Here is a 13,043-nt window from a genome sequence, read left to right as displayed (position 1 = left end):
GACCAGTCCGGGGAGCCTTCCTTTCACATGCCCTCACCCCCACCCCACACTGTCACCTGGATCTTGCCCATTCCTCCCTGGCATGTCCCTTAGTCCCTTAGGTCTGCATGTCTGCCCCTCCTTGTTGGCCAGCTCTAGCACAAATCACTGTGTTCACCTTGGCAGTCCCAACACCTTGCCCATGCCTGACTGAAAGCTGGCTCCAAGCTGAAGGCTTCTCAGTCCATGAACGAATGGGTACGTGATCTACATGGCAAAAATAAAAGCCTGAAGTTCGCAGAAGGTTAGGTGTTTATTTGCACTGCTTTTTAGACCATCTACCAGGCTAAAAAAAGTACACAGACTCTATCCAAGGCAAAGATATTAGACATGAACCTCAGAACGTGGCATTTGGGATTTCCAGAGCATGTTGTTGAGGCACTTTTGTACCCAGAGGCACATGGAATTTACCAGGCTGTAGGGAGTGATGTGCTCTCAGGGGCTGCTGCTGCCAGTAGCCTGGTGAGGTAGGGAAGAGAGCAGTGGATATACACACTCAGGGCTCAGCATACAGCCTGCCTGTCTATCGTGAGCTGATTGTCCAGCAGGTGGCACCTGTTCCCTTCCACCACCCACCTTGGAATCGCTTCCCTCTTGATGAGCACCTTCAGCCAGAGGTGGGTGGGACAGGGAGGATGTGCACTGGGTTCTGCTCTGTGTCAGCATCTTTGGTATAAGGAGCCATTCCCTGGCCCAGGGCAGGTAGCCAGTACTCACCGTGGTTGGGGATCATTGGTGGGTCTCCATTGCCCATGCTTTCCCTGCCTCTCATTAGTAGGAATCGACAGACCCTCGTTATGCCAAGGCAATGCTAAAATCTCTGCTTCATCTGCCCTCTTCTTGGAGAGGCTCTCTGTGGGCCACAGCTGATGCTCCATCAGTGCCAATTTATGAGACAAGCTTCTGTTGCTCAGCCTTGGTGCGGCAGATGGAAAATACCTGCAGGAAGAGCTTTCCCGGCATGGCCTTCCCTCCATTAGTCATGTGCCTAACGAGCTAACCTTGCAGTAGGCTTCCCCAGCTTTTCACTGACAGACCCTCATGTGCTCCATAGACATGAGCTTGTGAAGCCTCCCTGGGGGGCAGGGGCAGCCTCATTTGTGACAGTCTCTCTGGGAAGCCTTCACTGGCCCTACTCTCTTCCTTCCATCAGAAGATGTGTTTAGGCCCAGGAGACTCACCAAGACCTCACACCCTTTGTGTTCAAAGGTGCTGTTTTTGATGGAAGATCACCTGGTTCTGCAGGGAGGTGGGGCTCAGCTGAGAACACCTGCTTCTCCACAGGGGAAGTAAGCTAGAGTCAGAAGGAAGCAGAGAGGATGGCATGTGACTGGATGGCAGATGCCCTGTGGCTTCAGTGGTGCTCTCTCCTCTTGTGCTTTGGGGCAGCAGCGTTTTAGGTTTGTAGCTTTGGTGGAAAAGTTGCTCCTCACTGTTTTCAAATGTAATGCTCCATGAGGAGGAAGTTGGAGCCAGTGTGGTTTTCTGGGCCCTCTGCCAGAGAACATTTGGAGTCCCCAGTATTTTTCCCCAGGACTGACTTAATGAAGACAGTCCTTCAGGCCAGGCAGGGTCCCTGGAAGGGCTCAACTCTGACGCCCAGGGAGCTTTACTCCCTAGAGTGTTTTCTCTCTCTCTCCTCCTTGGGCTGATTTCTAAAGGGTCTGTTCTAGGCCTTCCTGGGAGACATTCAAACAAAAGATGGGAAGGGTGAGAAGGCACAGTGGTTTAAAGGAAGCTCATCACCAGCTTAAAGGAGGGAAGGAAATTAACACTTGTTCTCAAGCCAGGGTTCACTAATGGCTCTGGCAGGGAGGTGACCTCACTCTCACAGGAGGATCAATTTGCAGGCTCCATGGTGACTTCTGACTTTCAGGGAAAAAGTCTCCCCCACTCAGCAAGGATGAGGTGGAGCAGCTTCAGCCCAACCCCCTCATCCTCCTACCGTGGGAGAAAGGACCAGGCACAGACTCCAGGCTGACTCCCTGCTTTTGCTCCCCCCAGGCCTCCATAGCCCCTGCTCACTGGTGGCTCTTCTGCCCTGTGCATGGCTGCAGGGGTGTGGCTCTGGGCAGAGCTGTTGTCCTCCCTCCTCCTTAGAGCCCCAGCTCTGCAAGAGCCTTGGGGAAGCAGCAAAAGGGGAGTTGCGAGGGTGGGGAATGCAAGGATAAATTGAACCTACCACGACACAAGCCTCTCTGTATAAAAAGTGTGTGTATATCTCTGCAAATGTCACAATAGCATGATCTGCTCTTCTCTTAACTTACGGCACTTGCTTTTAAATCTACACTTTGAAATCTCAGAGATCCAACTTTTTAGCTAGCTACGTATAATTGCAAATCCTGTTATATATGTGGAATATATGTAAATACATATCACACACATTTCACATATGTGTGTATGTCATTCTGCATACATTTGAGTCCCAGGAATTTGGACCTCAAACCTCCTATTTGTACACAGTTATACTGCTTTGCACCACCAAGAAAAGAAAACCAACAGGCTCAGGGCACCACCCCTTGTGTACCTAGTGTTCAGAGTCCAGGGCAGGCACCTCACACGTGGCTTGTCTTTTCGGCCAGGGAGTTGTCTGTGGGCAGCGTGAACTTGATGGCACCGTCCCTCTCCCAGCCCCTCCGGATCCTGGCAAGTCTGCGGCTGATGAAGGGCAGGAGAAACAGGGCTTTGGCCAGGATGACGACACAGGGCACCAGCAGTGTGAGTGTGAAGGTGGGAGGCAGGTAGAACTTGTAGCGGCTCTCCTCGAAGGCGCGGGTCCAGCCATAGGTGAGTGTGTGCAGTGTGCTCAGCACCAGGGCCACAAAGCCCAGCGAGGACTGTGGAGGAAAAAGAAGGCTGGAGTGAGGGCGAGGATGACAGATGCAGTGATCCTGCCAACAACTCATCTGCTGGCCTGGCAGAGGGGAAGGAGAGTGGCTTTAATACGGTGATGGGTTGGAACCCCAGCCCTATCATTCTCTTTGTGTGGTCTTAGGATAACTATCTCAACTCTCTGTTCCTCAGCTTCCAGAATAGGAAAATAGGAATAATGCTTCTGTGCTGAAGGTGTCTAAGGACTGACCAATTCATGTGGATTCTGTACAGTAACCATGCTTTTTCCTTAACTTTGTTATTTGTATCTCTGGAGGATGCTGGATGATTTCAGATGTAATTAAGTTCAAAGAAGTTTCAAAAACATTTAAGGCCTGCTGTGGTGGCTCTTGCCTGTAATCCCAACACTTTGGGAGGCTTAGGTGGGCAGACTGCTTGAGCCCAGGGTTTCAAGACCAGCCTGAGCAACATAGTGAGATCCTATTTCTACAAAAAAATTAGCCAGGTTGTGATGGCATGTGCCTGTTGTCCCAGCTACTTGGGAGGCTGAGATGGGAAGATCATTTGAGCCCAAGAGATCAAGGCTGCAGTGAGCCAAGATTGTGCCACTGCACTACTGCACTCCAGACTGGGTGACAGGGCAAGACCCTGTCTCTAAATATATATATATATATATATATATACACATACACACACACACATTTATTTATTACTAGTTTAGTGTGTATTTTAATGTATATTAGAATAACAGGTAACTGTCAAAATCATAATTTCACAGATAACATTTGGCCTAAGTTAAGATTAGATAAAAAGTGGATTGATTTTAAATTAGCTTGAAGATAAATGCAGAGTAAATACTTTACAGATGGCACATGGATTTCGCACCAGCAGTGAGGGGGACTCACAGGGCCTGCAGTCTGCGTGAACTGGCACCATATAGAAAGCCCCAGAACACCACACAGATGCTCTCTGTGCACACCAGATCTTCACCTCCTGCCCCAGGCTGGGTTATAAACATCCCAGGTGGAAACCCCGCCAGGCTTCCTCTTCCATCTGGAGGAGATTAGTGACCATGGAGAGAAGATACCATCCCAACTCCAAATGGAAATGGTCCCAGCCCTTTTACAATGAAGCTTCCCACCCCTTGAACCATGTATGGGCTTTTGTGGGTCACTTCCAGCCAAGAGCGGCTCATCCACCACCCAAAGCATGACTTTCTGTAGGCGCTACAATGTGGAAATGGCTGGAAAGTGCTGCTCTGTGTCTCCAGCCTCTTGGCATTTACCAGTTCTTATGGACTATCAGGGAAGAGATCCAGGTTCTACTGTTGGTGCTGGTTCAACCGATATGAACTCTGGGCAAGCCACTTAGTCAACTTCAGGGAGGTAAGCAATTCCCAAAGCTAAAGCTAGAGGTGGGGAGAGTGCTGAGTAGATGCAGCAGCTTCCATCCAGTCCCCTAGACAGGGCAGTCAGTGACACAGCAGAGGGTACCGAGGGCGAGGGAGAAGTGGCACAGGGGGGGCTCTGACTGAATTCTGGAGCACCAGGGAGCCACTGAGAGATTGGGGGCAGGAGAGCCCTTCCATGTCTATTACACAGGGATGGAAATAGCAGTGACCCATCAAGCAATGGACACATAGGCATTTTCTCCAAGGAGACATTGCGAGGGTTTAATTTAAATGTGGCGGCATACTGAGACCTCTGGGTCCTCTGTAGGGATTAAGCCTCCTGGATTCTCTTCTAACCAGCTTGTCAGCGTCAATCCAGAGGCTTGGCTGAGAGACACTGTCTCATTTGCACTCCCCTCAGAAGAGTTTCTAAGTGGGTCTGATTCCATACGGGGCCTCGTTCTTGCTCCTCCCTGGTGTGTGTGTGTGGCCCTTCGTTTGCACCTGTTCCAGGACAGACACCAGGATGGTGAACGTCAGTGAGTGACAGAACATGGTGTGGGAGTATTGCTTGTAATGCTTTTTCCAAACATAATAATAAACATTTTCCAATGGCTGTACACTATAATTTCACGGACAGGTTCTCACATACAACATTCTTGGGCCCAGGTAAAATAACCAAATAAAACCTTCTCTATCCTTCCTCACCCTCTCTGGTTCTTCTTGGCTTTGTGTCCACTTCCGGAATCTTCTTGGCCTGTCTTTAACAACTTCCTGGCTCACCACGAAGCGTGAAGAAGCCATGGTTGGCTTTGTGCTGTCACCCCCGGTTAATTTGTATCATTTTAATGTGGTCACCTCCCAAAGAGAATCCTCCTTGACTGTTAGTCACACGTAAACAAATCCTTGCCATTTCCAGAAGTGTCCATCAAGAATTCCAAATCCCCTGCAACTTCTGAGCCACTCCAACTTTTCTAAATGCTAACCTCTTGGTGTGGAAGACTGTGGTTAAAAAGGTCCCCAGCGCTGACCATCAGGAATAGGTCTTGAAGTCAATCACCCTGTTGTTCCCCAGCCAGGTGCGCAGCCCTATCTAACTGTGGGCCCTCCCACCCCTCCTCCCTGTGGACTTACAGGTGTTGCCAAGATGGCTGGGAAATGCACTTTACCCTGGAGAGTTTATCAGTCTGTGGCTATCAGGCTGTGTTTTTCAAACCTTGCTACACATTAGAATCACCTGGGGAGCTTGGGTAAAATATTAGTGCCCAAGCCCCACTCCCAGAAATTCATATGAAATTGGTTTGGGGCAGGACATGGGCATCTGTTGTTTTTTAAGGTTTGGCAGAGAAGGCTGATGTGCAGCCAGGACTAAGCCCCTCATTCAGGAGACTCTCGTCACCACACCCTGCTAGCTTCAGGTTGAAAAGTCCACATAGGCCCCTCTGCCCAGATCACTTGACTGGGGAGGGTCTGGACCTATCTCTTCCTTAGACAGAACCCCACTGAGAGACTTTGGTGTCCACCTCTGTGTCGTGCGGCTTTCCCAGAAGGTACAGCAGTGGGAGCCCATGCAGACCAGGAAAGCCAGCCTTAGTGGTCCCAGCAAGACCTTCACATCTCCTTCGGGTGATATACCTTGTAGCTCCAGTGGTCTGTGTCAGCCACTGTCTCCGGCCCCTGACCTGGAGAGTGATGAATTTTGCTGGACACTCTGGGCTCTGCTCGGGGATAGTGTGGAGACACTGCTCCCAGGCCCACCAGTGGCAGTCAGCTCCTCCTGTTCATATAGCCTCATGCTTGTTCCAGCCAAGATCCCATGGTGCAGACAGCAAGAAGCTCCAGCCTCAGGCTAGTGGTTCATAGCAAGGGCTGACAGTCAAAGGCCAGCCAATAACAAAGGGCCTTTGACTTTCCAGTCCCAGTGGGAAGCCTGCATGATTCCAGAGAGTTTGTTTCCAAAAACTCTCTCTCCTTGGGAACAATTTAAAAATCCCAGAAGCCAAAGAAGCCCACAAGAAGGAGAGGGATTGTCATGAGGCAATTAATAAGACCCCCAAGCTAGGGCTGTTTTTATTACACGTAAGCTTGTTAGTAAAAAAGAAACAGCCAGGTTGTTGTAGCTCCTGCTGGTGCTCAATTACTATGGCACGGATGGGCTCTGGACCATGGCTCACGAAGCTGGGGTCAGGCTGGTCTTGTCATTATTTCAGGCAGGTGGCTGCAGTGGACAAGGTCACAGGCAGTTCCTCTAGCTCTGGGAGAGAACTTAGGTTCTAAAAGCTGAACCCTAATTTTTCTGCACAGGTGAGCTGCTCTGACTGGGGTATTTTGCAATCTAACCTCTAACAATATTTAACTGGCTGAATTGGAACACTATGAACAACCCAAACCAAACCAAAACAGTAACAAAAAATACCCAAAGAAACACAAAACAAAATGTAAAACTTTGAAAACAGCCTTGGGAATGAAAGGATAAATGCATGCACAAGTCACCTCTTTGTGGAATCAACACACCGTTTCAATGGTCTTTAGCTGAACAAAGTGTCTGAGATGCTCATACCAGAGCGACTTCACGCTGAATAGGGGCTGGGTAAAATGAGGCTGAGACCTACTGGGCTGCCTTCCCAGGAGGTTAAACATTGCTAGTCACAGGGTGAGATAAGAGGTCGGCTTCAGATCCCTTGCTGATAAAATAGGTTGCGGCAAAGAAGGCAGCCAAAACGGACCAAAACCAACATGGCAACAAGAGTGACCTCTGGTCATCCTCATTGCTCATTATGCACTAATTATGATGCATTAGCATGCTAAAAGATATTCCCACCAGCGCCATGACAGTTTACAAATGTCATGGCAATGTCAGGAATTTACCCTATATGGTCTAAAAAGGTAAGAAACGCTTATTTCTGGGAATTGCCATCACTTTCCTGGAAAACTCATGAATAATCCACCTCTCATTTAGCATATAATCAAGAAGCAACAATAAGTAGAAGCAGCTGAGCAGCCACGCAGTTGCTCTATGGAGTGGCCATTCTTTTATTCCTTTGTTTTCTTAATAAACTTGCTTTCACTTTATGGAGAGTATGGAGAGGCCCTGAATTCTTTCTCGCGTGAGGTCCAAGAACCCTTTCTTGGGGTCTGGATCGGGACAAAACATTTTCTGGTAACAAAAACATTACAGATCTGGATCTAGGGGTCAGCCAAGGCCCCTCAAGAACCATGGTTGTCTCCATAGCCTGGTGTCTGCTGTGGTCATGTGTGATAGGGGAGGGTGATGGTGCTCGGTTAACTTCTCACTGGCCGTACTAACTTTACAGCAGAGGGTTGCAGCTTACCTCAAGAGCCAGCATGCCACTGTTCGCTGCACGCATCCTTCATTTAACGTGTCCTGCTCAAATCCTCTCGATGACCGTATGGGGTGGACACAGAAACAAGTGAGCAGCAGAAGCTCCGAGAACCTAGGACGCTTGTCTGATGGTGCAGGGCAGGTAAGTGGGGGTCTTGGGACTGAAATTCAGGTCTTCCACTTCCACTGCCTGTGTTCCCTCCACTGGAGGTTGCCACATATCGCAGCATGCGCACCTACCAGTCACCCAGGGAGCTGCAAAAACAGACTGCCAGAGCCATCCCTCAGCATCTGAGTCCATAGATGGGAGGCAGCCTGGGTATCTCTGTTTCTCCAAGAAAGCTCTGGCTTCAACCTATTTGACAGGGACTCACAGTAAGAATGTTTTACTCTGCTGCGTGGTAGACAACCAGGTATGCTACATTTGCAAATATAAGCAGCAAACCCAGGTAACTGAAAAAACATCCTTACAACATGCAAAACACTCCACTGTTTTCTTTGTTGTTCTATTGTATTTCATTTTTAAAATGCTGGTTGTGATCCACTGAATCAATGGCATGACCCACTAGTGAGTGTCCACCAGTTTGCAAACACTGACCTGGACCACTCTGAGGCCCAGGGCTGGAGTTCCCTGGCCTCCATCACACTGTCTCCCACTGTACTCAGAAACGGATGGTTGGCAGCTTAGTCGGGAATAATAGAAATGTGACCAGATACCCTAAGAATAATACAAAATCCTTTTTATTTTTCTTTCATACATAGTATCTCACTGTGGCTCATAAAATCCGTGTAGGGCATTAACTCCATTTTTCAGGGGTGTAAACTGAGGCTATTGGAGCAGACCTGCTCTGCCTACAGTTACAGAGCAGGGTTGTGGGGAGGGAAAGCTAGAACCCAGGCTTCTCTGGCACTGACAGTGCCTCTTCCATATTAGCATCTGGGTGGATGGAAGGCAGGAACTGATTTCCACAAGTAAAATCCTGCCTTTCTACCCACCTAAGCCCCTCCCTGCTCTGGCAGTGACAAAAGGACTGTCCTATTCGTATTTCGACTCTTTAATATGTAAGGTAGAATGCAGCTGCTAGGGTCTCAGTCAGCTCTTGCTAACAAAATCAAATCCACTGGCTTTCTCTGGCAGCCAGAGCCAGGACATGTAATCTACGGCTGCTTAACGGAGCAGCTTTCTGGTGAGGGGAGAAACCTGCAGTCCGTTTTAATTGTGGATAAACCATGCACTCCGGATACTCCAGGTGGGAAGAGAAAAATCCTAGATTTGGGTGTGAGACACATGGGGATTAGTGGCAGATAACTAAAATTCTTCCCTCTCTCCTATGCTAGCATGCATCAGCCCTGAGCGCTCCTCCAGGGACCTTCCGAGATGGGCAGAGCCAGGGAGATTCAGAGACAGGCACACTTTAAAAAACATATGGCTACAACTTGGTGTTGTTTCAATGGATGCGAAGCATCCCTGGTCAGGCGCAATTAATTTGGATTACATAAGAGCATTACACTGTCACTGTCCCTGAGTCCTGTACCACGTCCTCCCTGCACAGATTTCTGTTGATGGTGGGGGTGGATAGGATGGCTGTTCTCTGCCCTGATGCAATGACAGGATACAGCATTAGTCAGCTCCCACCCATGGGAGGGGAGGAGTTAATCCGCCAACACTGACCACAGATTCTGCGTGGAGAACAGTGGGAGATGCCAAAGAAATGTAAACAATGTCCCTGCCTCCGTTCCCTTTCTCATGGAAAGATGGCTCTGCCTGTCTTGTTCTCTGTTGCGTCACAGGCCTAGCAGGATGCCTGGCATGCATTAAGTGCTCAATAAATGTTGAATGAACAAATGCATAAAGAAACTCTTGCCACTAGCAGCATTTCCCAGAGTCTGTTCTGTGGAGTGTTTTTTTTTTTGAGAGACGAGGTCTTGCTATGATGTCCAGGCTAGACACTTGAACTTCTGACTCCTGGAAGGATTGCTCAAGCTCAAGGTTCCTCCCACCTCAGCCTCTGTTATTACCTGGGATCCCAGCCACATGCCGCAGTGCCCAGCTTGTGGAGTGTTGTTAGCTGTCATTTGGAAAAAAGGAGGGGGAGGGTGCTAACACTCCAATAGGCCTGTAGGCCTAGTTGACAAAGGTTTGTTTGTTGTAGATGTTATTAGAATCTTGGATGTGCCACCGGGCATTATGATCTCCTGGGGGTAAGCAAATCTTTTCTCAAGTTTATTTGGTGACAGACCTCCTTTTGTTTTTTTCTTTTCCTTTGAGAGGAAGTCTCCCTCTTGTCCCCCAGGCTGGAGTGCAATGGCATGATCTTGGCTCACTGCAACCTCCACCTGCCGGGTTCAAGAGGTTCTCCTGCCTCAGCCTCCTGAGTAGCTGGAATTACAGGTGCCTGCCACCACACCTGGCTAATTTTTGTATTTTTAGTAGACACAGGATTTCACCATGTTGCCCAGGCTGGTCTTGAACTCCTGACCTCAGGTGATCCACCTGCCTTGGCCTCCAAAAGTGCTGGGATTACAGGTATGAACCACCACACCTGGCCGACAGACCTTTTTTTCTGGATTTTTTTCATAGGAATGGCGTCTTTGGGAAAAAGCTGTGTCAAATCCCCTATAAACTGGGGTCCTACTGCTCATCTCCCATCCACACTGCATGAATCAAGGGGTTAAGGGGAACAACAGAGCCAGGTTGAGATAAGGGGTAGTGGTGGGCTAGGCTCTTTCATTCCCTAGCCGCTGACTCCTACCTAGACCAGAAAAATGTCCAGTGACTTCATGTCATTCAATTTTGTTTGGAAAGCTCAAGAATTCTAGAAGCTGAGAATGGTGGACCCAGGGCTCAATGTTGTGTCTGTAATTTTTTTCACATGCCTGTGTCTGGCTTCTTCCTGTGCTGGGAGGTTAAGCTTGGAGCAGACAGCCCCTATCAGAAGGCTCGGATAGGCCCTCTGCTCCAGGAAGGCCTGGCATCTGACTGAGTGGCTGCTGTGCGGTTGATCAGAGCCTAGACAGGTCTTGAAGGTGGAGTACTTGCTCATGAGAGGTGGGCCAGGGCCAAGCTGAAGCTCACTGACAGACGAGAGACTACTTTACCTGAACGAAGCTAAACTCCCTCCAGTTGAGTGAGTTTGCAATGGACGGCAGTGAGGTCACGGCCAGCAGGGACAGTGTGCCGAGGGCCAGCACTCCCAGGGAGAGGTAGATCTCCATCCGCCAGACCTCCTCCTCCACCCAGAGGTGGCTCTTGTTGGCCAAGACCTGACATGGATGGAAGGAAAACCATGAACACTGGCAAAGGCTGTTGCTCTGGTCGGGCAATGATGAAGGACACGAGAAAGACAATACGGTGGACACTCATGCTCCACCTGCCACTCCCTGGCTCTGTGATGAGCGTTTCTTGGGCACTAACTAATCAAATCCTCAAAACCACCCCATGAAGTAGAGATCACTATTATTCCACTTTAGAGATGGACGAAATGAGATACAAAGATCAAGTCACTTTTCCAAGGTCACACGTAGCTAACAGATGCAGAGCTGGGATCAGGACCTACGCAGTCTGGCGCCATGACCGGGTCTCCTGGGTCTTTCACACATCAGCCAATCAGAACAGTCACAGCAGCTGAGTAAGGAGTCAACCAGAAATACAGCTCATAGGCATGGCTCCACTGCAGGGTTTTCTGGCCCCAAAAATCCCAGGACAGGAGAGAGGAGCTCTCCTAGCTCTGAATCCCCTCAGCCAATGAACTCACACCTTCACTGGCTGCTTCCCTTTCCAGCCTGTCTTATCCTGAGCCCTCTATCTGCCTGGGCCCCCACACTGCCCCTGTCACTGGCTCATACCCAGGACATACAAAGACACATGCAGACACTGACTCCCCAACATTTCCTGACCCAAAGCTCTCAGCCTCCCCTCTTCCTACCCAGCTCTCTGCTTCTGCCTGGGGCACACAGCCTGGGCTCAACTTTGCCAGGTAAGAGAGACTGATGGCCATTCACCAAGCAGTTTGGCGAGCACTTAGGAAGCACCTACTGTGTGCCAGGCCCTGGGCTACAGAAAATAAAGATACCAGCTCTCATCCTGCCCTCACAGAGATCTGAGGCTCTCACCAAGCTGAGGACACATAAACTGGGGAGCCCTCATGAACCTGGAGATTTCTACCCCTTCTCTCCCCACCTTGCAGCTGAGCTCCCTCCTAGCTACTCACTCACATAGTGCCCTCACGAGGAAGAACTTTTATCAAGGTGCAACTAGACCAGGTATTAGAGTTCCTGGAAGTCAAGGTGTTCTCTGCGAAACACTGAAATGCTTTAATTCTATAATATCAGCAGAGCAAGGAACAGTATTTCCATTAGAAAATGTGACTACACTTTAATAGGCAGCCTCTCCAAACAGAATGACTCATACAGGTTTTTTGAGAAATAATTTCTGCAGCAGAAAAAAAAAATAACATGAGCTCAGTTACCAGATAAAATATTAAAAGTGGATTCACTGGGCTGAGCAAAATGGTTGTAAAGCTTGTAAGAGAAGTTTTAAAGAAACAGAGAAAATGCCATCCCTTGGGCACTTTTCCTGCAATTTGTGAAAAATGATTGCCTGTTAGGGCAGGTCTGGCTCACTTTGGTGACTTTAAGCCACTAAGGGATGAGGAGTCCGGGGTCCCAGCCTCTTGTTTTGACCACCAGTGGCATGTGACTCTGACAAGTCTGACTCTGGGCCTCAGTTTCTCTACCTAGGAGGTTTGGATGAGATCATGTCTGAAATTCTCTTGATTTTGCCTGTGTGCCTGCTGTGGTTGAAGTCACCAGTAGCTGGAAAGACATGCAGGGGGCAGAGAGGTCTCCTCCGTACCTCTGCCCAAAGAAGTCTTACTCACACCTCGCAGCATGAATTGAGTACGTCATCTCCGCGCTGGAAGTTGTTTGTTCTTCATTAGTCATTCCTCTCTGTGTCTCAGGAAGATCGGGCAGTTAATGTCACAAGTCAGAGTTTGGATGATTACACACATACCACATTTGCTTGCAAAATGTCTTGTTTTTTTCCTTTAATATTTCCACTCTGCAGTGACGGTGGGAAGGGAGGGATGATGTGGGCAAGGGAGAAGTGAATGGCGAAGACCCGCATGAGGATTGAAACTAAGTCAGCCTTAGGAGTCCATGAGATTCTCGGCCAGCCTGTTAAACCACGGCGCTGTGCGCAGAGCTCCCTGGTGACCAGTGCCACACATGGCTGACTGGAATGGAGGTGTAACAGCTCCCCTAATAAGTCTCTATGTTTAGAGATGAACAAGTTCGCCACCTCGAGAAGGCCAAGGAGAATGGTCATCAACAAGAGATGAAAGACGGCATTCAGGTGTGGGATTTCCCTCTAGGTTGCAGGCCAGACACTGAAGGACCAGTGAGGCTGCAGCATCAGCCCCTCTCCATGACTTCACA

General features: G+C 49.2%; 1 protein-coding gene across 4 annotated transcripts in view; it reads right to left on the bottom strand.

The window, feature by feature from the left end:
* Positions 1–273: 273 nt before the first annotated feature.
* The window catches only part of STEAP3 (STEAP3 metalloreductase), a 38,840-nt gene continuing 26,070 nt past the window's right edge, over positions 274–13,043 (bottom strand). For 2 of the 4 annotated variants that reach the window (XM_002749517.5, XM_035305079.3), the window contains exons 4-5: positions 10,704–10,868; positions 274–2,876 (exon numbers count right to left, since the gene is read on the bottom strand). In XM_002749517.5, the coding sequence (XP_002749563.1) occupies positions 2,595–2,876; positions 10,704–10,868 (447 nt within the window). In that variant the 3' untranslated portion in view covers positions 274–2,594. The remainder of the gene's footprint in view (positions 2,877–10,703; positions 10,869–13,043) is intronic. The other 2 variants (XM_078327959.1, XM_035305081.3) reach the window with 1 other exon arrangement.

The sequence above is a fragment of the Callithrix jacchus genome, chromosome 6, assembly GCF_049354715.1.
Source record: "Callithrix jacchus isolate 240 chromosome 6, calJac240_pri, whole genome shotgun sequence".
In the NCBI taxonomy this organism is placed as follows: domain Eukaryota; kingdom Metazoa; phylum Chordata; class Mammalia; order Primates; family Cebidae; genus Callithrix; species Callithrix jacchus.
The sequence above is the reverse complement of the archived record's forward strand: the minus strand, read 5'-3'. Positions and strand labels throughout refer to the sequence as shown.